The 25062-nt window shown below is 37.8% G+C and overlaps 1 protein-coding gene across 1 annotated transcript; it reads left to right on the top strand.

The window, feature by feature from the left end:
• Positions 1-1631: 1631 nt before the first annotated feature.
• LOC119798452 (cortexin-1-like) lies at positions 1632-24920 on the top strand. The gene is given in 4 exon segments (XM_038307941.1): positions 1632-1712; positions 11355-11454; positions 23105-24227; positions 24229-24920. Coding segments are annotated over 2 exon segments (381 nt in total). The 5' UTR covers positions 1632-1712; positions 11355-11454; positions 23105-24125; the 3' UTR covers positions 24508-24920.
• Positions 24921-25062: the final 142 nt, after the last annotated feature.

Below are 25062 nucleotides of genomic sequence, written 5' to 3'. Positions count from 1 at the left end.
AGGAAGAAAAACAAATATGACAACATTTGAAAAGCTCTGACGTTGCTTTTGAAGGCTGTGAAGGGAATGTGGATTAAAACTGTTTAATTCAAACATTTGAGTTTCTGTGCTACAAATGATCAAGAGCAATAAGTAAAGAAAATAAAGTCACAATAATGACAAAGTTAACTCTACTGTTCATATTTGCCTCTGAAGATCTGATTTGGTCAGATCATAAACAATAGAGAAAAGAAAAAACTCCTTGAATATGAAAAAAAAATATATGCAAACATGATACGAAAAGCCCTTGGATGAAATTCAAATCCAGGCCCTTCTTCATGTGATGTAATAATTCTAACAACTGCTCCACTGCATAGCTTTAATATACAAACAGAAGTTAACAAAATGTCTTACAAAAATTGTGAACAATATGTGATTTGGTAAATATAAAAAATAGGGGCAGCAGCTCTATCTGTTCTTAATCTAAGAAATAGAAGTGCGATCCTAGATACAGTAACTTTCAAAGATAAAAACCAAATGCAGATGTTATATATTTCATTTGATACAGATATATCTGGTATTCAGAAATTATTAAAGTTAAGAGAGAATAAATATAATTTGCTAGGTTTGTTTATATTTGAATGTGCAAAAGAGAAGAGCCAGATAAAGTCTAGATGTGTTTCAGTTGCTGGTGTGAAAATGTGGAATGAACTGAATGATGATTTAAAGTCATGTCCTTTCTTGGTGAATTTTAAAAGGGCTTTAAAATCTAAAATGATAAAATCCTATGTTATGTAGACTTGAATATTTATATATGCAGTAAAGAACCTGGTACATTGTAAAGGTTGGAAGTATAAAACAGGGTAGGCAACAATAAGCTTTGCTTCAGCCTATTCCTTTTTTTTTTGGTAAATTGCTGGTTTTGTTTTGTTTTGATATTGTTTTGTTGTTTAATGTTGGATTATTTGCTAAAAAATAAAGTGAAAGTGAAGTGAAGAAAATTAATCTATTAAGTTTATTTTAGCTGAACACACCGATCCTGGGCTACAACTACACAAATGCAAGGATAATGCTCTAGAAAAATCTCCACTCTCATACAGACATTACTACACTGCAAAAAATTTAATCTAAAAATTTTTTTTTTTTTTCTTAAAATAAGTGATCTTTTTCTTGAATTGTGGAGGAAAATGAGACAGTTTGCCAATGGAACAAGATGATTTAGATTTAAAGCTACAGTGTGTAATTTTCAGCAACATCATAGCTCGTAGATAATGATAAATAACATAGTTATGTATAATATATTACATTTCTGACTGTATATCCCTGTAATTATTACACACTGTAGCTTTAAGATAAGAAAAAAACAATTGCATTGCTTATTTCAAGGGCATATCATCTAATTATCTTATTTTAAGAGTAAAAATACTTATTCTATTGGCAACTCATCTTATTTATCTACCTAAATTAAGGGTAAATGCACTTAATTAAAAAATTTGTTTCCATTATTTTCTAGATTGTTTTTGCAGTGTGTGGCTGTGAGGACACAAATTAAGGAGGGTCTACCTTTATGATTGGCTGTGTGGTCAGCAGGGGTGGGCGGGGAGCTTTAAAGGCTGCCTGGCTTCAGCAGCAGCTGAGCAGCAGGACAACCGCAGGAGGAGCGCATTGGAAAGTTTGAGGGTTCAGCAGCGCAAACCAAGCAGAGCCTCATCCCCTCTGGACCCCGGAACCAGGTTAGTGAATCACTACAGACACAAACCTTCAACTTAAAATAGGTTAATAAAATAAATGCTCAATTAAAGGAACACATCTGCGCATCAGACTTAAACCCGAATCGGTTGATGAGAGGTTTTCAAATTAATTGAAAAGACAATCCGCTGATATTAAAGTTTCCATCCTGATCATGTCGATCAAACTTTGGAAATATAAGATTAGTCCTGTGAGCTATACGCTGAAAAAGCTGTCAAAGCAGATCAAACTGTTCCTGTAAAAGCAGTAAAAGAAATCAAGGTCTGCAGATAATAATACTGTAATCACCTTTATGGATAAGCGCTAAACGTCTGAATAATTTTACTGTGTGCTGTTTAAATAAAAAAAAAAAATGCATTTATACCAATTTCTCCAGTCTGAAAAATTAGATAATTATTCTAGACATTTCCTTAAAGCTACAGTGTGTAATTTTCAGCGACATCTAGCGGTCAGACTGCAGACTGCAGCAACATGAACGTCTCCCCCCCACCGCTTCTCCCCCCCAACAGTACGGCGAGCGTTACGGGACAAAATGTCTTCCACGACGTCCGCATCACCTACCTTCTCAAGTGATGAGGTTTGTTTACATAGATAATTTTACAGATAGTATTTCATTAGTCTGTGTAGGGTATAGATTTCATGTAGACTTAAGATAATAAATATACCCGTTATTTTTTTCTACGTCGTTGTGACGTTTTGGTGAGCTGCTTTGCATGGTGATATAAACAGACGAAGTAATTGTAGTCATTAGTTTAACAGCGAGATTGTGTTCGCTGGAAGAATATATATTCCCCGTTTACAGAGTCCAAGTCTTGTTTGTGGCACGGGGGTTACAAGGCAAGGAAGAGGGAAAGGAAGAGGGCAGAGAGGCCGGGGTGAGCGTGCAGCTGGGGCCAGGCGAGAGAGGGGAGCCAGCGGGGTGAGAGCAGAGGAGGAAAGGCTTGAAGATCTCCAAAGGAGCTGGAGAGAAGTAACCGAGGTATATATCCAGAAAATTATTTTACAGAAAATTACTGAATCATTACCTGTGAAACGTCAGGGACGTTGCTGAATAAGTATACTGGAGAGTAACAGCATCATCACGCAGCATGTTATTGTTTTAGACAGGTCTGAGCATCCTGTACTCCAAAAACTGCAGTGATAGACAATTGTGTGTATAGGATTAATTACCTGTCCAAGAGAAAACTGGCAACTTGAGCGTCACTTTGAAAACCTTTTTCCTCCATCAGTGACTTCCATCGTGTAAATGCCGTGCCAATGTTGATCCGTGTTTTTTGTCGTTTCTTGTCACTCTTGCGTTTATTCTCGTCGTGTTTCCGCTTCTTAGATGACGGGGGTTCGGTGTCCGCCGCTTTTCGTTGTGATACAGAGTAGATATGATCCTCCATTCGTCTGATGTTTGGCCACACAGTGCCAAACAGTTTGCAAAGTCACTCACGCCTGCCGCCTTGTTTACCTTTCTTGTTACCGAGGCGCAGTATACCTGCTTCTTCTTCTTCTTTGGTTTCAGGCAGACTAAACGCTTCTCAGGCATAATACTGCCATCTACTGTTCAGTACCGTCTCAGTTCATCTCTCTCAACTTGCCGTAGTTATTTTCGAGCGTCATGGGAGATCTCGCAATCTCTAGTTTGTTGCCTCTGCGCTGCCGTAGCGCAAAGATGTCAGCCTCCATGGCTGCGAGACCCGCTCCTATGTAATTATAAATAACGAATTCTAAGGCAACGCAAATGTTATGGTTAAAAGGCTGAGCTCATAGGTGATGATAAATAACATAGTTATGTATAATATATAAAATTTCTGAATTTATATGCCTGTAATTATTACACACTGTAGCTTTAATGTTCACCAGGATCTAAGTAACTTCAATTCAGTTTATTTGTATAGCGTAGTGTAAACAACCGCAGCATAGCTAAACGAAGGACTAAAGGATTGAGTTTGTTTCTCTGACTATATGGAAAAAAGAAAGAAGAATGCGAAATTACCGTACCGGTGTCGTGCCAAGGTAGTTATCCCTGCCAAAATTTGTATCCCCTTGTCGGGAGTTTCAGGAGTTAGTTGTCGTCATAAAAGATATTTTTAAGCCAAAAATGAAAAAGCTGGGGCCTTTTTTGCCAGATTTAGACAGGGGGATTATAGCAGGTGGCCTGCTATAATCTGTTCCCCCCTTATAACTTTAAGAAATAAAGGTCAATCAACTCCAAAGTTTCAGGAGTTAGTTGTCATCATAAAAGATGTTTAAAAGCCAAAAATGAAAAAGATGGGGCCTTTTTTTGCCTGATTTAGACAGGGGGAACAGATTACGGCAGGTTTTATTTCATCCCATATTGCCAATTGTGGCAAAATGGGATGAAATAAAATGGCTGATGTTAGAAGATAAACTGTTTAGTACAACATAGATAAATTGTACGTTACTATAAACACAGATATAGATTTAAGTACTAATTTTCAACCAGGAAAAAATTATTTTCCTTCTGCATGTAGTCTTTAATGATTACAGGTGCACTCCATTTTCTATTTCATTTTTATTACAAGTATATGGTTTACAACAGTTTTAAATGGGATGAGAACATTTGGACACTGTGAAACAATGAGAGATTTTTTTAATGAACGTGTGGAAAAGAACAAGGATCTGTTTGCTTTCAGAGGGAGGAGTAGACACTGCTGTCAGCGACCAGCTTTCAAGCAAACGTTTGTGTTTTATTATTAGTTTTAGATCAATATCACTGGCGATATTCTGCTATAACATGTGAAGTAAAGAATAAAACAGTAAAGCTCAACTTTCATACACGTAAAACCTTTCAAATTTCAAGTTCTGCATGTTGGAATTGAAGCGGAGTGAACTCGGGTTGTTCTTCCTACTCCGTGCGCGCTCCCGACGAGGGGATACAAATTTTCGCAGGGATAACTACCTTGGCACGACACCGGGACTGGCAGCCTCTCACACAACACGATCGTGTCATTTCTGGTAAATAATTGTGCCGAAAGAACAGCCGCGTGTGGGTTATCTCGACTTTCCACCTATTATGGTGGTTTTCCCACGATGCACCGCGCCCGAGGTAAACATTGACGTCACCTGGCGCAGACCGATTCGCAACACATGTCATCTCAAGGCACTTTACAGTTCAACAGATCATCAAAGTTTTCTATCTAAGGAAAACCAGTTGATTGCATCTACTCATTGACTGGGATGCAATCTCTTACACTAAGCATGCTAGTAGCGACAGTGGAGAGGAAAAACTCCCTTTTAACAGGAAGAAACCTCCTGCAGAACCAGGCTCGGTGTGAGCGGCCATCTGCAGAGACCGACTGGGGTTCAAGGAGACAGAAGCAGAGATACAGACAACTTAAGATCATAAAAAAAAAACATTGGATTATGTAAGCCACTGAAAATTTTTATTTTTTAAATTTATTTGAGTCAGCTTGTTGTCGTTTTTTTATTTTTAAATGAACAAAGAAAAACATTCGTACAAATACAGTAAGAAGAAACGCATACCAGTAAATAAAGAGAAAGATAATAATGATAATAATAATAATAATAGATATTAAATTGTATACCTTTATAACGATGCCTTCTGGATTTACTTGGACTGTCGTCACCTTCAGGAAATCTGGACCCCACTGTCTTGAAATCAGGTGAATATTATCAGTATTGATGCACCACAGATGCACAGCCTTAAGAAGGGAAGTTGATTCAATGTTAAACTGTGTCTGAGCACACATTTTTGTGTGTGTGTGTGTGTGTTTCCGTTTGTTTTCCTATTTTAATAAGAAGTACTGATTGAATTGTTTGTTATGTGGGAGAAACAATTACGTTTTACTACCCAACAGCTAATGGCAAAAAATGGCAAAAATGGCCTCTTAAGTCTTAATGGAAGTTGTAATATTTGAGTTTTTATTTTCTTTTATGCAACCAATCCTAGATCATGCTATCTTTCCACTGAGATTATTTTTCCCCTGTTTGTTTTATGTTTCATTGTTTGTTTAAAGACTGAATTTAATAAAAGTGAGACAGGCTGTGTGTGTAGCACCACAGGGAAACCACAATAGATTTTGATACAGGCTAATATAAAACATGTTGAAACTCCAGGCACAAAGCCAGATAGGCTGGTTCAGGGGGGGGGGGGGGGGGGATCTAAGCTTTTTTAATAACTATATCTGCTATACTTTTTGATGGCATATGAAAAAAACTGCTTCGTTATCCCATCCCTATGCTACTGATGCACTATAAATATATAACACTCCAATTCCATGTTTTCTTACTATAGCAAACTGTTATATATCATACGAGGTGTACATAAACCAAGATTTATAATTTCTTTATTATTTTTATCGATGTAGTAGTACATTTTTTATTTATTATGGGGATAAATTTCCTTGATAAACCTAAAACCCCACAAATATCACAGATTTTAAGGTTAACTGAAAACTCTGTGTTGCGATCTACCCTTATTTACTCTGGTAATGCTCCATAGTGAGATCCCCTCATTAAACAAAAAAATCCCACAAAACGCATTGTTCTTGTCGTATCATTTGCTGCAGTGTAAAATGCAAAAGTTTGCAATAGCTAATATCTAATATTCTAAGTCTAAGCCAGATTACACCTTTATCATTGTTGAACTAATATCCTGCATCAGGATATTAGTTCCCTTATATATTTATTACATTATTTAAACAAATTTCCAATAACATGCTAACAACCTCCAGTAAGCTCCTACTGCTCTCTGTGGAGGCTTTGCTCCAATAATGAGGATTCAATTAGGTCAGCCTGCTAAATGCTGGAAGTTTTCTGATTAATGCAGGTTATAAGCATATCGTCCTTATGGGCACTCATAAACCCATTATAGTGTAACAAACCCTGTCTGTCAAGTGATCTTGATTAGCCTTTTGCTTTATTATAGCCTGTATATTTTTTGTTATTATTTATATTCATAAAAAGGGAGATGTAAGTTGCTCATAACTTTATTTTGCTATTAGCAAAAGAACTTAATTTGGGGAAATGATCATCTTCAGGTGGGTGTTTTGATCCTCTCTCCGCCATTGTGCTCCTATGTTATGCAGTTCTGGTAGCGTTTAAAAGGCAGGGAGAGAGGCTGAGGCATGATTGGCAGTTACTCACATGGAGAAATATGCATGTGTGGCTGGCCCCACTTTTAAACAATAGTCTGGAGAACGAAGTCCCTCTAAATAGGTACTTTAATTTCTTTATATTAATATTTCTTTAAAAATCTTTCTGTGGCAAATGATAAATTATTGCTCATTCCTCCTTTCAATCTTGATACATTTAAAACTATTTGCGATTAGGCATGCACCGATCCATATACTTATACTTCCATTCAAATTCTAATACATAAGTCGCAATACTTTCCTGCAAACAGAGTTCTGTTTGCTTTAATGTTATCATAATCCTCACTTGAGGAGTGGTTAGGGCGTTGTGCTCGGGTTTCAGAGGTTTTGAGTTCAAGCCTCACTCCCACTTTGGGTCCCTGAGCAAGACCCCTAAACACACACTGCTCCCTGGGTGCCGCACATTGGCAGCCCACTGCTCCCCAAGGGGATGGGTTAAATGTAGAGTGAATTTTGTTGCTCTGTACTTGTGAAAGTGTAAGGGAAAAAAAAAAAAAAAGCTGTAAATATTACTATGGACTTTTATAAGAGTCTGCCATAAACTCTTCTCTAAAAGCAAGTATACATTTGAATGTACACATGTAAAGCCTGAAAGGCAACTTGAGGTTAGTATGAGGTCAGATAGGGAAGTCATAAAAACAGTAAATCATGATAACATGACAAATTTCATCCTGAAAATACAACAGCAAGGGTTCACTTTGTCTTTTTCTTAAGTTAATTAAGATCATGGGTAAAACCCCTTCTGCTGTTCATGAGACTTTTAACTTTGATTAAAGTTATTACAGAAGTAAACTTAATACATGCCTGTATGGATTGGACCCATTTTGACCAATACCTGACCTAGAATTTTCTTCAATCTTGGGACCTATATTGATATTAATATTGGGCGCTTCTCTAATTGCAACAGACCTTTGGAGAAAAAAAGAAATGGATTTATACTCTGAAGGATTCCTCTGGATTGAATAAAACTCTTGGTGTTATATTCTCCTTGGGTCCTCTTTTGCAAAAGCTTCAATAGATGCCTAAATATGTTGAAGAACAGATGACAATGCTAGGATTTCTGTTAGTCCCTTAATATGATCTTAATATGATATAGAAATATAGATATATATTTTTATGTAGATAAATACTTATTGAGATTTTTATACTAGGTTTAATTGATGCAAATTTAGGCTTGTTATTTGGTTGATGTTTTTGTAAGAATAGTCATGCTGGACAGAAAGAAATTATTAACATTCGGCAGAATATTTTAGTTTGTTTTTTCTGTTTTATGACATCGAGAGTAGACAAAGCATGACATTATTGCTGCCAATAGGGCTGCAATGAAAGATGAATATATCTGAATAGAATGTTTAAAGCTATAGTGGAGTATGTTCTTTTTCCGAGTGGATCATCAAAATAAGTGGTCCTCTTAAATGTGCTTGTCCCCATTTGCACTTACCGGTGGTGAGTCTGACATAGTCCAAAATTTGCAAATCTTCTTCTCGAAAGTAAGCCTGTATGAGCGATGCAAACAGCAGCTTTAAACAGAGCATTCACAAGGAGAAATGGGCTTGTGCACGCTCTCACATGCGTTTAATAGGTGTTCCCACTCGGGAGCATGTACAGGGTTGGGCATGTGCACTATACCTTTAATTAAAGTAATAGGAGACTGTTAACATGATCTAAGTAGCTTACCATATGCCCCTAAGCATGAAGTAAGAGATAAGTTTTCTGTAAATGTTCCTAGACATGCCGGGGGATAAATTGGGCAAAATCACTTGGTTTTAATAAACATTTTACGAGCTATGTTAGTTATTTTTCTTTCTTTTTTTGACATGCAGAGTTTGGCTCTTTGATGCCTTAACTAGGTCATTGTAGCCATCCAGGAGAAAAAACGTCTCAAAACTGCTGTATAGCCCAAGTTTGACATTTACAAATACCATTAAAGGAATCACTAACATTACTCTAACTGCTGGCAGCCTACCAGCTCAAAAAAAAAAAAAAGAAAATCAAGTAAATAAATTAAAGGATGTGCTTTAATGCTGAGTGGCAGGAAAATGACAATCAGCATGTGATATTGCTTAATGAGAGGACAGATGGAGACAAAGGGACAAAATAGAAATCCTGACATCCCTCCCTGTCAGCATATAGAACATTACAGGAAGCCCATTAGAGAATCAGGTTCTCTGCCACACAGCTATCTCTCTGTGTCACTGCCAGTCTCTGTTATTAGCTCTGATATCGGATATCATTTACTCTCCACTGCTCACCGAGGCCGATGTTTTATTACATTGTTCAGCTGTCGTTTAAAAGCAGTCGAGTGAGGAGGTGAAGCCACTAAAGTGTCTTTGCTGCATCATTCTTACAAATTTAATTCGAATGTCACACTACACCTCTCCAATGACTTTTCACGCATTTGACACCATAATTTATGTTATTTTTGGTGCTTTTGTGTTTTAACCACTGCATTATTTGGAGTCTTAAATCTAGTGTGCTACAGTTAGTTATTATGTTTCACACAAAGGATTAAACATCATTATTTGATGCCATCTCTTGCAGATCTCGTCACAAAAACTTCCATTTAAGTACAGACGAGATGTAAAAAAGTCACTTTTAACCTTGACGAGGGTGGTCCAGTAAGTGGTTTGGATTTCTTGTTCAAGATCAGCCATCAAATATTTATCAACCATTCATCCATCACGCTTTGGTTGGTGACTCAGGCTCTGGGATTTATTGCCCTGTCTCTGCTCAAACAACAAGCGCAGGTCTATTAAATGCTTCAGAAATGTTAAAAGGGGAAAAAGTGCTGATTTCATTTGGATTTCCTGAAATAAATCTGCCAATCGGTGTGGGAAGGACAGAACCAGAAACCTCCTTTTTCTGCCTTAGATGGATTTAGGCTGTAGATCTGCCTACCTGCCCCAGATGCAGGCCTAGTAATCATACATACTGAACAGGATAGATTTAATCCAACAAGGTGATACAGTATGTCTCTCTGAGATGAGGGCATGACTTTTCATCTGTGCTTAATGCATGTTTAGAACTCTTACTGGGGGCTTTTTTAGCCTCTTGGGATCGGAGCAGTCAGCAAAATGATTTCACTCTCTGTGCTGGAGTCAGTCATTTGATTTTTCTGGTATTTTAAGTTTGTAGACTGTATTTTCCAGGCACCACACCCTCATACACAGGATGTGGCTGAGATTTTGTGTTTTTATGCCTTGCTGACTGAAAATCATTGTTTCACATCCTGGCTCAGGGCTGCTCTGATTAGCTCACTTTGTTTTACTGTCTACAGGAAAGTTTTTGACTTTTTAATGCTGACTCTGGGCTCTTTTCCACCTTTGTTCAGAGCAAGTTATGTGTGGGTAGAACATGTAATATATATGGCCTTCATCGCAGGCTGGTTGGCTGGCTCTCTTCGATCCCGGTGGGCTTGACAGAACGGCTGCCTGATGGAAGGAAAGTGCTTCTTTGGTCTGACTTCAACTGTACTGGCATCTCTATATTGGCACACACATTCTCCTCTTGCTCTTTATATTGTTTTATTTGTAATTTGAGTATGTTTCCCATCATCCTACGTTCACTTTCCCCTGATTGATGCTATCTGACCCTTTGTTCTCTAAAGAATTCAGGTATTACTGCAGCTATAAATCATGGGTGTTAAGCATTCTGCAAACCACATCTCTTCAACGCTCCACTTTTTCTCCTTTCTATGGCTCTGATGTACCTTTTAACCATGCCTTGCTATTCTTTGTCTCATCATTTCTTTACTCCTCTCTTATATTTTAAACTTATTTTTGTCATGATTTCAACACTTCGGGTTTTCAGTTACATTTTCTAACTCTTGGGGCTGCACAGTGACACAGTGGGTAGCACTTCTGCCTTGCAACAAGAATATTCTCTGTTCCATTCCTGGCCCGGGGTCTTTCTCCATGGAGTTTGCATGTTCTCCCTGAGCATACGTGGGTTCTCTCTGGGTACTCTGGCTTCCTCCCACAGTCCTAAAACATGACTGTTAGGTTAATTGGTTTCTCTAAATACTCCTAAGGTGTAAGTGTGTTCATTAATGGTTGTTTATCCTGTTTATTTGTTGCCCTGCGATAGACCGGTGACCTGTCCAGGGTGTGCCCCACCTCTTATCCATTGACAGCTGGAGATAGGCACCAGCAGCCCTCACGATTCCAGCAGGGATAAGCATGTCAGAAAATGGATAGATAGATAGTTTAATTTCCATTTATACTCATTTGTTGTTTTCTAGTTAGATTTAAGCCCTGTTGTATTTCTTGGTTACTCTCTATTGCCCCCTTGTGGCCCCCTTCCCTTAGGTCCCTTCTAATTACATTTGTCCACAACTGCTGTCAATCAGTTGGATACTTCATTCATTGTTTTATTTTGCATATATACTCCAGTCCTCTGCACATAATCTTTGCTCATTCCCTCCTGAAGCACTGTGTTCCCCTTTGTTCTGGTTCCTGTGTTCCCTGGTTAGTTATTTCTGGATTCATTGTTCTGTTGCAGCCACTCTAATTATTTAATCTGCAAGAAACCACCCCAGCCTCCATCTGCATTTGGGTCATCTACAAGCCTCCATCCATCCTGACAAATTTCCCTTGGTGGTGTGAGTGAAACCTTGTACTGTCATGGTTGTTCCTCCAGAAACAAGAACTGCAGCTTAAGCATTGAATCAGAGTTTGATTATTTGAGCTTAGTTAAGATTACTAAAAAAAATTCCATTTAATGAACAACACAATTGGAAATTATTGTTATTTGTAAGCTTTGGGTTACTTTATATCAACATATTAATGTGGGTTAATTGGAGGCCTGTCTGTGGATGTATTTTATTGAAAAAACTCAGTCACATTGGCCTCTTTTCTGATATCACCTACAAAAGATTTAATTTCACACTGATTGTTTACAAATCTTTATTTCTGTTATTGTGATGATTTCTGCCATCCATAGTAGAATAGAAATAACATTTTATGTTCCACAGTAGAGAAATTCATGACTAGAAAATGAACAATTTTAATAGAAAGAGAAAATGCAGACAGGTTTAAAAAACACGTTCAATAAAAAAATGTGAGCTAAATAATGTTTGATATCTGCTTAAAGATCTCTAAACACATCTAATATCCTGTGGAAAGATCCCAGAATTATCTAACCCATATCATACAATTTAATGGCCTTCTACTGTGTACAAAGGAAATTAATGTAATTTACTACACTGAAAAAAATAATGCAACCGTTTATGGCATTTACTTAATCATATTTAGTTATTTTAACACAACAATTTTATGTCCTACCCTGCTAACATGAAAAAAATTGTGTTAAAGTAACTAAATGTGATTAAGTAAATGCCATAAACGGTTTAATTATTTTTTTCAGTGTAAGAAAAATAAATTAAGTCTTTAAAAGATTCTGTATTTGTTTGCTCCTTGTTGGTTTGTTTCTTCATTCGTCATCTTCAGCTTATCCAGGACCGGGTTGCAGGGGCAGCAGACTCAAGAAGTGAATATCAGACTTCCTTCTACCTGGATACCTAAAACAAAAAACAAAAAAACAAAAAAATGAATGAATATTGATGCAATTAAAAGTTTTATTTTTATTATTCTAAATTCTAGCTTTTTTAATATAAATAATCCCTGATTGGTGCTTGTAGAGATGCTTTGAACACTGTTCTTTGTTTAGTTTAATATCTCTCCTAAGGAGTAATCTTTAACATTGACATTTAAAAAAAATAAATCTACGGACAAATAATTTAATAAGACTTCATAAAATTCCTGTTTAGACTAACCTTGGGTGATTTTAGAACCACCTTCTGACTTTCCGACGTGAAAGATGAAAGTTCACACAGACCAACATGGATCTACATTTTTAAAGGGAAACACAACAAGACTATGTTTTTGTAATATTAGCCAGGCCAGCTATGTGCTTAAGTACGTTTAAACTCCTTACCACAATTTATTTTTTGGATATAAAAAATAACTGATTTTTTTTTTTAAGTTATGCTCTCTCACACAATGTGATGTCACCTTTGTTTATATTTAGATAACAGGTAGGAGATTTTAAACTGTTCTTATATCTACTTATATTTTAGTTATTAAGAAATAAAAATTGTTAAAACCCAGAAATTGGAAAACAGCATAAAAACCTAGATTGATGCAACAGTTTGTTTGTTTTTTTAGCCATTTGCTTTGTCATCCAACTTTTTTATACACAAAAGCATCTCTCCCTCTCACTGCTGACCTGCTGCGTCTGAACCAGTCACTTCCATCTTCATCCTTGTGTGAATATTTCATGTATGAGATGTGTGAATTAAACATGGGCTGGATATGATTGGCCTCCCATTTATTCACAGTGACAGAATGATAAGTTTGTGCGTTTAGTAATTTTAATATTATTTTATTTGCACTTATGAATATTTTCAAATACATTTCTTTATAGATTGACATGAAACCAAGGAATATTGGACATGGATTGCAGAAAACCTGAAATCATGCTTATAAATAATTTGCAGAGGATGTCCAGGACTTTGTTCCATCCATCTTTTTCTCCTTATCTGTCAGGGTCATGGGGGGCTGCTGCAGTCTGTGGGTGAAAGGCGAGGTGCTCCCTGGACAGGTCGCCAGTCCATTTCAGAGCTGAGACCTGCAACCATTCCCACTCCCACCTAAGGCCAATTTAGAAATGCCAATCAACCCACGCAGGCATGGGGGGGGAGGACCCATTTTGCTGCAAGGCAGCACAGCTACAAGTTGTGCCCCCATGCAGCCAAAGAGTTCACTCCTTAAACCCAAAATTAGCCTAAGCTAAGCTTCTCTCTCTCTTTGCTCTGGCTTTGTGGATATTTTTTGTATGAAGTCTTAATTACCTCACACCACAAACCACTGCAATGCATAAAATAAAGACATCTTGGCTAATATTTAAAAATCACCATAAGCCACCTACAGAATGTATCTCTAGATGTTAGTAATTAAATCATCTCTGTATAAAACAAAGAAATTCTTCACTTTGTTGTATAGTTACTATTATCAATCATAGAATAAATTATATTTATTATTTCATCAGAGTATTTTCCAGTGCCAAAAAGATTGATGCTAGGATGCTGGAGAAATGAAATCAGGCTAATTGACATGGCAGCCCTTTGTCTCTTTCTTACTGTTGTCTAGGGGATTTGTCCCACTAAGAATGGACTAGTTACTAAGGTTTTCAAACATAATTTCAAGACCCATATTTTTCCCATAGTATTGCTACAGCAGAGGGTAACCAATTAAAAATCAGTGGGATCCGAATAAAGAAAATTAACACCAGTAAAGGTCTGGAGACATTTTTAATTATAATCTGTTACTTCAGACAAATTTAACGCTGAAATAAAATGTGGTGTTTATGCATCCATGTTATTACATTGACTTACTAAATAAAAAAAATATATTTTGAAAAAATAGAACATTTTTTGCATTTTAAAATCTAAAGTGTTTTTTTTTTAAGTAGAGAACACAAATTCTTCAGTGTGGTATATAGACAGTTTCCTGATTCACATAGTTTATAAAACACCTGAACTGATTTTTTTTTTTTCTTTCTTTTTTTTTTTGACTTGATGAGAGATTTAAGCTGCCCTGCAAAGATTTAAACCTGGGTTTGATTGGTGAAAAAAGCCATTCTAAAGCCCATTTCAAGGTCCTCATTTTGAGCCTGGATTGATATTTATTTTTGATTCTGTTCATGGTGGAGAATCCAGCTTCACAGCAGCCGGTTGAGCCAAACATACTCAAAATGTGCAGGGTCATCTTTGAGCACACCATTTCACTTTTCTGTCACCAGTTCACCGCAGCTCTTCCAGCAGTCCACACTTTCTTTCACATTTTCTCATCGTCTTCTCCTTCTTTCCCATCGTCATTGGCTAATTTGTATCATGTGCAGCCTGGTCCCGGAAGCTCTGGAGGGCTTTACCATATAAACAGGAGAAGAGGCGCAAGTGAAATTAGAGACTGTTGTCAGACAACATGTGGTAATTTATAAATGTTTTAAATACAGTTGGGTCCGAATGAGCCAGCAGATGGGTCCAGATCCGGACTGGGGTCCGCTAATCCGTGACCTTTGTCCTACAGTTTGAAATACTTTTAATAAGATCTTAGAGAAAGTACTGGCAATGAGTGCTGCCCCTACTGAACCTAATGCCCAACATGGGGTCAGCTGGTTTAAAAAGACTATTATATTTTATGAGAGAGACAAATTTAAGAGTTTAGAAGCATTTTTTATTTGTCCAAAAAGGGAGAGGTGTTAAAATGTCCAAAAGGTAATACTTCAAATGTAAAAAAATACCTGAAAATAGGCTGCCAGCAGAATCAATGCATTGTAACACATCACTGAGAATAAGATGGAAAGAAAAACATTTTAAGAAAATTACTCTTCAGCACAGAAAGCTTGACTGTATTAGTAGTGTTTTACCAATGAAATACATTTTGTGTTTAGGTAAAGCAGAAAACTGTATTTGTATAAAAATAATCTTTATCTGAAATATTGATTTTTTTTTTTTTCTAGTTGGTGCAGAGGGGCCTTAAGGTAAACTCTAAATATGCTGATAAAGAGAAACGGGTATTCATCTGGGTCCACCTGTAAAAATGATAGATTGTAGGCAACCTAAAGATGGAATTGCTCAGCTACAATGGTGCCTTTGAAAATCACAAAGGATTTTTTTTTTGGCTCTCTTGCTCCCTGGGTCTCCATTTGTCTCCCTCTACAGGGCCTTGCAAAATTTGGGCAACTCAAGTAGCAAAGGTTACTTAAAAAAATACTGTAAATGAAAATACTTTATATTCCCAAAGGAAAAAATACTGAAGAGGTTAGATTACCAAAGTATAGCTGTTAAAAGTTATCCTGTCCTTGTTAAAGGAGAAGTTCACTTTTGGTGCTAACGTCTCTGTTAAACACTTTAAAAAACTCTGAAAATGGAATACGAAAGGTGGATTCTTGATTCTCGACGTCGGAGTACACAGAGTGAAGCGAAAAGACTACAACTGTGTAAACAGGCCCCATTTCCGTTTCCGGTGGCAGGGGAATATTGACTATTCCTACAGAACTCAATGGGATTTACAAAATGCTAAATAAAACACTACAGGAACGTTTTTTCTTTACGAAACTTTTTTTGGAACGTCATTGAACAGCGCTGACGACCCGGTGAGTAGCATATTTTAAAAAAAGAACGTTTAAGGTTGTTTTAAGGACATTATCGGACATGCTCTATGGAAGCCATTCTAAAGCAGCCAGGGGGTGATTCTAAATGAGCCAAAAAGCAGAGACAGGAGCAATTGTCAAAAGTTTGGTGTCGATCATTCGATTTCATCCTGGACACTACAGAAAATGGGCTTAAAGTGTTAAAAAGTGAACTTCTCCTTTAACATGTTGCACTATATGAAAGGGGCAATTGTCCCAGACCCAGGACAGAGGGGGGCCCAAAATTGATACTCTGACCATAAAAAAATATAGGAAGTAGTAATTTTACACAAAATATTACTGATAAAAATATTTAATAATAGAGTGACTAAATATAAAAATATTTATGCATTAGGCATATGTCATATGTTTTCTTTAATTAAGGGGCCATTAGAACTCCCCCCTACAAACATAAAATGGTTTAACCAGGTTAACGATGGGCTGCAACTTTTTAAGTTAGTTTCTCTGCAAACTAAGAATGTTAGGTTTTCAGAAGTCTTGCACACAGAAAAAAAGAAAAAGGGAAGATGACGTCAAAAGCTTAAGGGATTTTAGGAGTAAATATTAAAAATAAACTGAGGATGAGTCAGTAACAAGTCCAGGAACAGAATTGCAGAAGAAGGGTGGCCATTCAGAGCCAGGTAAGAAGCTATGCGTTTATCAATGTGATTTTAAAGTATAGCATCCGCTAGCTGGTGTAAGGGAGAAAAAACACCTTTTTTTTTCTTACAGAAATACTTGAGCTTAGCACCACAAAGTAGAAAGATGGCAGAGGTCCAGGTGCAGTTAAAGACAGTACGGAGCAGGAGAGTCGGTTGAGACGGGGAGCTTGGTTGATAGAGAAAAAGGAGGCGGGGCAGGGGGAGCGTGAGTTTGAGGAGGAGACGGTGACAGCCAACTCTACCGATAACACAGTGCAGGTGGAAGAGCTTGCTGCCTGATCGAAGAGTCTGAGCACAGTGGGTCAGAGACGAATCACGCCGTTAATTTCAATGATCCTGCGTTATGGATAGGAAAAAGGACTGATTCTGATTGAGTAAATGTTGTGCGTTTTAATAGCAAAAAAGAAGACTTTGTCAGAGACAAATGAACTGCCAGCAGCTACAGAGGGCAGAGAATTTCCAATGTATCTAACCTATTTTACCTCCCATAATGGAAGGGAAAACATTGTGACTGGCTAATATACAGCAGGTCAAAAAGGGAAAATATCAACTAGTGCACTAAATTCAATAGATGGGATCAAGATATCCAACATAAAAACAGAAAGTTTTATGAAAGATTTCCAGGGCATGAAGGAAACTGTGCACACAAACAGTGTTATTGGAAATGGAAGAACCAGCTACATATTTTCTTATCTCTACCTGTGACTCGCTAGAAGTGAGCCGGCCTTCAGTAAAATGAACACTGCAAAAAATCTGAATCTAGATAAGTCATTTTTTCTTAAAATAAGTGCATTTGCTCTTGGATTGAGGAGGTAAAAGAGACATTTTGCCAATGGAACAAGACAACTTACACTTAAAATAAAAAAACACAATTGCACTGTCTTATTTCAAGTGCATATTATCTAATTATCTTATTTTAAGAGTAAAATTACTCATTCCATTGGCAAACTTTCTCATTTACCTGCTCAAATTAAGGGTGAATACACTCAATTTAAGAAATGTTTTACTTATTTCTAGATCGTTTTTGCAGTGAAGATAATACAAAAAAATGTTTCAATGCAGCTCTGCCTCTCATTTGCATGCATGCTTAGTGAATGTCTCACACACAAACACACACTTTTTTGTACAAAGTTGAATGCACTGTTGCAGCCTTCTGGCTGACTCTATTAGAAATCTGCTGGATTTGATCACACATATAGTTGCTGCCAACTGTCTGATGGCCTAATTATAATCATCCGAGGAATGGCTTGGTGGTGGGTCAAGATGCAGGCCAAGTGGAAGTGGGAATGATCTCACTAAGAGTACATTTTCGCAGCTGTAAAAAATAACTGCAGGTGTTTTTAAATGGATCCATATTTCTCTCTGAATACTCTTGCAATTACAGTTTATGCACAAACTTTGATTAGTACTGAAACACATGGGTTATTGTACACAGCTCAAGGTGACCTATTCCTTGTTGTCCTCATTATATTCAAAAACACTGCAGGGATCAACTCCCTGAGGTAGCAAATGAATCAAGACCAGTGCTCGTGTATCCGGAAGAGAAAAAAAACAACCTCTGATTTATCAATAAGCTTTTTGACAGGTTGATATACGTTTCCATTAGGGTCTGCCCTCTGAGTGTGTGCAATTCCTGTTGTCTCATGTTTTCTGAATGCTGTATATGTGCCAGCTGTATAACGTTTGTGTGGATGTGATGGGGATACCCATCTGAGCTTTTGGATCACATGGAGCACTCTCTCTGCCTTTTCCCTAAGTCTACTTTATCTTTATAACCATCAAATTGAAAAGGGTTAATGCAATCCCCTGCAGGCTAAGGCTGAGACAGACATTAACCATCTCTCTATCTCTCTCCACCTGTTCTCTGATGCTCTTTTCCTCCATTTTTCTCTTTTGTTAAAGTCTAATTACTTTCACAAAGCGGCTTCACTCGTCCTGTAAATAATAACAAATCACAATTCAGAACGTTCCGGAGGGTGGCTGGGTTGGTTGTTTTGCAGTCCTAAAGTATTATCTTGCTAATGTCCTGCTAACAAGATGGTGCTGGATTGAAATGTCACAGGTGTGTGACTCTTGGCCACATTTACCCCAGTTTGATCAGAGCTTCCACTCTGCCCAGCTGCAAACTGCACAGCAAATAGGCAACAGTAAAAACCATTTACGGTGTCTTCTTATGGCGGTGAGGGTGGCGGCGAGCTGATGGCATGCATTCAGATATCTCATAGTTCCAACAGGAAACTAAAAGATCCCTGGATCATCACCTTCCCATCACTGGGTAGTGGGCATGATGTAAATTATGAGAGAGGAGAAGTTCACGGTGTAGAAGCAGTGCAGAGCAGGACCAGGTGTTTATTGGGTGCTGAGTAGTTGGGTCAAAAACCTCGCTCTTGCTCCCTACGTCTTCATTTCTTGATATTTTATAATGTCGTCCAACAATTTCAGGATAATAAGCTACAAAAATTTTAACACCATAAAATATGTTCTGTAGCAGCAGGGAGTGAGCAGGCAGTTACTGTTCAGTTATTGGCTAAAACAACCAGATACGTACTTCACAATTCAGCTGAATTCAGAAAGATTTCGGATGAATTTTGTATCCATGATGTCTTTGAAAAGTTTTGACCTAAAGACAACCAGGAAATCATGTAGACTCTAGACCTAAATAAGCTTCTTTTTTAAAGAAATGATGAAGTTCCACTAGCAAGTTTCTCCTCAGCACAGTGGCAGCTGCCAAGACAGACCAGCTTTTACCATATCTGATATTATTTCACAGCTGCAAGGCATGCTGGGAGCTGTAGTTACAGTTTGTGTATGATTATTCATCCCCACACGTGTTTTAGAAAAATTAATTAGTGTGTAAATTTAATTTGGAGATGCACCAATGTTTTTTTTCAATCCGATACGATACCCGGGCTGAGCATGTCCGCCGATATCTGTTACTGATTGATGTGTTGAATGAATGAACCATATATCTTGAAATGTGACTGAAGGCTCAACCCTTGGCATAAACAAGACAGCAGTACATATTCAGACCTTCTACAGAAGCACCATAGAGAGCGTTCTGACCAGCTGTCCCACTGAAGAGAAGATCATCAGGGCTCCTCTTCCCTCCATAAATTACATTTCATCCCAGCGCTGCATGTCACGAGCCCGTAACATTATCAATGACCCCTCACACCCCCACCATGGACTGTTCTCCCTGCTGCCCTCTGGTAAGAGGCTCCATAGCATTCAATGCAGACCCAGCAGATTCTGCAAAAGCTTTTTCCCCACTGCCATCAGACTGCTGAACTGTTGAGAAAAGTCTAAATCATGTCACAAACTCTGCATCACACTGATAACACCAAACCAAAAATACTGCATGTTTGCACCATATATATTTATGCTCTGAACTTCCATATTAATGCGTTTTTTGCACCATGTTTTTCTCTCCCACACTGTTTACATTTGATCACTGCTACACCTAATAGTATGGAAATGTTCATTTACTGTCTGAAAAGCTGTACTAAACAAAATTTTGTTTTGAATACACTTTGTGTGTGCAAAATGACAAGAAATGTTGTCTAAGTCACAATGTTACAAAAAGTTAAAAGATTAACACAGATAGAAATGTACTTTATTCTATTTATTAACAAATGACCAGCATAAAGAAAGGAATTACAGCTCCAATATAATCCAGTTGTAAAGTAACATTTAAATCCAAACGCATACTTTCTGAGTCAGTCCACAAAACCTTTAAATTTCTGCTTATATTTTGGGAAATATATCTGTCTAAGAAAGCCAAACTAATTCCATCAATGCAAGGCATGCTTATTTATACAGCACAGTTTAGTACAAAGACAATTCAAAGGGCTTTACATGAATTCAACTTTAAACTATAAGGAAAGTAGGTGCCTAATAAAAGCAAGTAAAGATAAAAACATGATAAAATCAGGTAGCAAATAAAACAGTTGGACCACAAACTTAAACCATCCTCAGTTAGAAATCTAAAGAAATAGGTTTTTAACTTCGACTTAACAGTATTCAGGCTTTCAGCACTTTTACAGTCTTCTGGGATTTTTTTTGCCAGATAAGTGGAGCATAGGAACTTTATGCTGCTTCTCCATGTTTGATTCTAGTTCTGGATGTACAGAGTAGGCTGGACCTAGAAGACCTGAGTGATCTGTGAAGTTGATGCGCTGACAACAAATCTGTTATGTATTGAGGAGTGGATTCATTCAGTGATTTATAGACTAACAGAAGGATTTTAGAAATGGTTTACCCTTTCTGAATGTGTCACTGATAAACCACATTTCCTTGTTCTCCTGTTCCCCTTTTCTATTTCTTTTATAGTTTAATGAATTGTATTTTTTATGGCAACCCCTTCAGACTATGTCATTCCAATGCAGGCTAATTGTAGAACCATCTGCACACACACAGCAGGTCTATTTTGTAAATGTGCACATTGATTCACACAGTGAGTGTCTCCGTCCAGGTGTGTCATCCTGCTGCCAGCCAGCCTGGTGCAGACTAGACCCTGGAGACTCCAGCTGATGAAGTAGCAGACAGGAAACCTTTGAACTGAATGCGCCACAAATGCTGGGAGTGTGTGGCGTAGGCATTTTGCCATGGTCATGCAGGGGGAAGTCAGTCCAGAATGTGCCAGTGAACCCTTCCTCTGAAATGATGCCCATTCACCACAGAAACTTTCCCTCATGCATCTTCAGCTCATCTGCCAATCTTTTAACATCCATCCTCCTATGCCTTCCTGCCGCCTATTCTATTTTCACTTTAAGACACATTTTTAATTTTAAAAAAAGCCCACACAGAGCCCTGCCTGTGTTCCCTTACATTTGTCTAAACAACTCATTAGTCTGTTCCGACCTGTGAACAGGTGTAAATGGTTTGCGTATCACATTTCTTCACTGATTCGAAACCTGGTCCGCTGCAGGTGATGTGATTATATATTATTTATAACACTCCACAACACTATCTTTCCACCCATAATGTTGCCAAATATACATAAGGAGGTCACCTGGGGACACAACGTCCCTCTTTAACAATCCACTGACAAATAGAAGTGAGGTAATGCAGCTTTGTTTCTAATCATGCTTTCACTACTGTTAATGTTGCCATAATGACACCATAATCAACCTCCTAATTAAATGTCATTACAGAGTGCTTGTGTTGTGCTCTCCATGCAAATAGAAGAGGGTCACCATAATCACACAGTACTGTATATAAAATGATGAGGGAATGACCTGATCTTCTGCTTATGGGTCACATTAAATCCTTTCTAAAGGTTATAGAAAGGTGATATGATGGCAAATTGACATCATGCATAACCTACAGTAGGTTTTAAAAATAATGCTGAGCTAAGCACATCCTGATGTGAATGATTTTCCTAATCCTGATTTGACCTAATCTGGTCTAACCTTCACCTGGAACATCTTATGGCAATAAGGAAATCTATAGGAATAATGGGCTAGATTTACATCTAAAATAATTTGTTAAATTTAGTAATATCATAACTTTAAGGTTACCAACAAGTGAGTTGAAGGTATCCATCATACCATTTAGTGCCAAAGTATTATAGAGGTTCAAGATCTGTAGCATTGATAAGCTAAGTTTTAAACTAAGAACATTTAAATGAGTGTAACAGAAAATCTTTAGTAAGTTATGAGGAGATAGCAGCTGACTATATTTCTCTCAGATCTTGCAGCTATCTTTCTGGTTCTGGTTCCCTTTTCTGTCTCAGGCTGCATTAACTCCAACAACTGTATAGAAACTTTAGCCCCAGGGTGGGAGATATCCAGAGGCACTAAGATGCATCACGTTGGATACTGTTGTTTTTGTGTGGGGGTTCTGAACACATTTTCTTAATTTTTTCTAATTCATATAGCACATTTTTTTCCAGTAAAATGTGTTGAATTCAAAGCAACTGAATTTGGAAAGTTTTGAATGGATGAAAGACGCACCAAATCTGATTACATTAAATCTTAAGTTGGTTTGCCAGAAAATGTGGCTAAAAGTGTGGGAATTCATGCAGTTATTAGATAATTTTCTTCTAATAAGGTGATTCTTCTGTGAATTGTGCAAGGGATATGTGACACTATAAGACTGTATCATTGTTTTAATTATAGTTGTTTTTATTAATAGAAAAACAGGTATTTTAACATGGGTACAAACACTTTGGACAGCCACTGAGTTTTTTTCTGTTCTAAATGCAAGTTGAAAGCCTTATCAAGATTTTTATGAATATCCGAAGTGTGGAGGTTTGGTGGGTCTTTTTTTGTTATCCATACAAACCAAAAATTTGGCTTAAAGAAGTAACCCAGCAGTTTTTTTTTTCTTCAGTTATATTCTTTTTACAATTTGGTTTTGCAAAGTATTGTAACCAGATGCTTCTGTTGTTTTTAGGTGAGGAAACCTGGCTCGCCTTCACCTGGAACATCTTATGGGTATAAGGCTCGTAACCCTCTGGTGACGACAACTGTGGACTTCTAGATCAAGCATTTCAGCGGACTCTGCTTCTCAATAATATTTTATACCTCTTGTTGCTTCTTTACTGGACAAGAAAGGTGTTTTTTCCCCTCTCTTTTTTTGTTGTTTGTTTTTTGAAGCAACCATCCTGAAAAGAATGACGGCGGAATAAAACTCATTTCAATATTTGACAAAACTAACCCACTTTTCATGCTCCAGCTAGCTGGGGCAAAGGGGAAACTTTGCATTTACCAGGCAGCGTCAGAAAAGGTTGTCAGCCATTTAACATTCAGGGCTATTAATCAAGTGACCTCCAGATCTAATTAGCTGCATACAAAACAGCCACACACTTACATAAACAGTCGCATCTGGCTGCTGAGGTGGTCTGCTTGTAACGAGAGGCACACAAGCTTCGAAACAGCCGAACCTAGTCAGGTATTAGATGTCTGCCTACACTTTATCATCTCTCTTCGACAACACTGACCTTGATGTAGAACAGAGATGATTGTTTGTGTTTGTGTGCATTAGCTGAAGATGGTGACATGTTTTAAGTGCAATGATTGATAGTGACAAAGACCCCTGATGGTGACTGTGTGGCTCTGATAAACAGGGAAAAAGAGGTGCTGCCTGCAGCAGGGAAGCTCAAATAAGAAGGAAGCTGAATATCCTCAGATTTTTAGAGTCACATCCTCAAATAAGGACACACAAAAGTGGTCCATGCTAATTGAGAACTGCACATGTCACTCTGCCTGACACGCTGTCTGAGTAGATTAAAGTCAGACCTCTTGTAGGTCATGTCACTTTGACTTAGATTTGACAACATCAAGTGGTCACTAAAAAAAAAAAATGTCTGACCCTGCAAAAACACCAGCACCTTGAAAAAAACTCCATCACATTAGTCTACCTGTCTGTCAGCGTGAGATATAAAAGTTGTCTGTTGACTTTTTGAACACCCCTCATGAACGCCTTCCCCTTCTTCTCCACGCCTCAACCCAACACACCCACCATCCAGTCGGTGTGTAAGCCCTGTCTTCGGGGCCCCTGGAGAATGAACGATGTGCCCCACACTGGACTACGAGTCGCTGCTCTCCTCAGCCAGCTCCTCTCTGCCCAGCAGTCCAGGCAGTGGCGGTAGCAGTCCCCCCCTGGCCTTGGTTGCGGTGGACACGGAGCAGCGTACAGCATTGGCCTTTGTGGGCCTCCTCATGCTCTTCTTGGTCTTCCTGCTAGTCAGATGTTTCCGGATCCTATTGGACCCATACAGTCGCATGCCTGCGTCATCCTGGACTGACCACAAGGACGGTCTAGAAAGGGGTCAGTTTGATTATGCACTAGTGTAGGGTGTTTATTGGGTTTTTATTGCACATAGACTTTTGTGTGTCTCAGACTGCGATGATATACGCTGTGGTGTTGTAAATGCACTAGAAGATGGGTAGAACTTTTGTTTGTATAAACTCAGTGCTGCAGGAATTTATAAAACAGGAGTTTTTCTTGACAAACACACTACTGTGAAATAGTATTTGCCCTCTCACAGATACATTTATTTTTGTGTTGTGCTTTTGACTCTTGAAGGTTTCTGATATTTAAACAAATGTCAATATCAGACTGAAATATAGCAAAGGCAATATGTTTTCATCTGATTATTTCAATTGTTATGAGAACAATGGCCTTCCCTTGCTTGCTGTTGAAGATTTACAAAAACTCAGTGAAGTCTTTCTTTTTGCACACTATCTTTACAGAATTGTTTTAATTTTTAAAAAACTGGAGATATTTACAGTGTTTCATGTGGCTATATCTCTCATGCTGTGGGATTTAAAGATCAAAGCTACTACTTAAAAATAAAAAAAAATTAATAAAGGATAAAAAAAATATATAGTATCTAAAAAAAATTGTTT

The sequence above is a fragment of the Cyprinodon tularosa genome, unplaced genomic scaffold, assembly GCF_016077235.1.
Source record: "Cyprinodon tularosa strain WSP-4 unplaced genomic scaffold, ASM1607723v1 ctg624, whole genome shotgun sequence".
Taxonomy (NCBI): Eukaryota; Metazoa; Chordata; class Actinopteri; order Cyprinodontiformes; family Cyprinodontidae; genus Cyprinodon; species Cyprinodon tularosa.
Note: the sequence above shows the minus strand (reverse complement) of the source record. Positions and strands in the feature narration are given on the sequence as shown.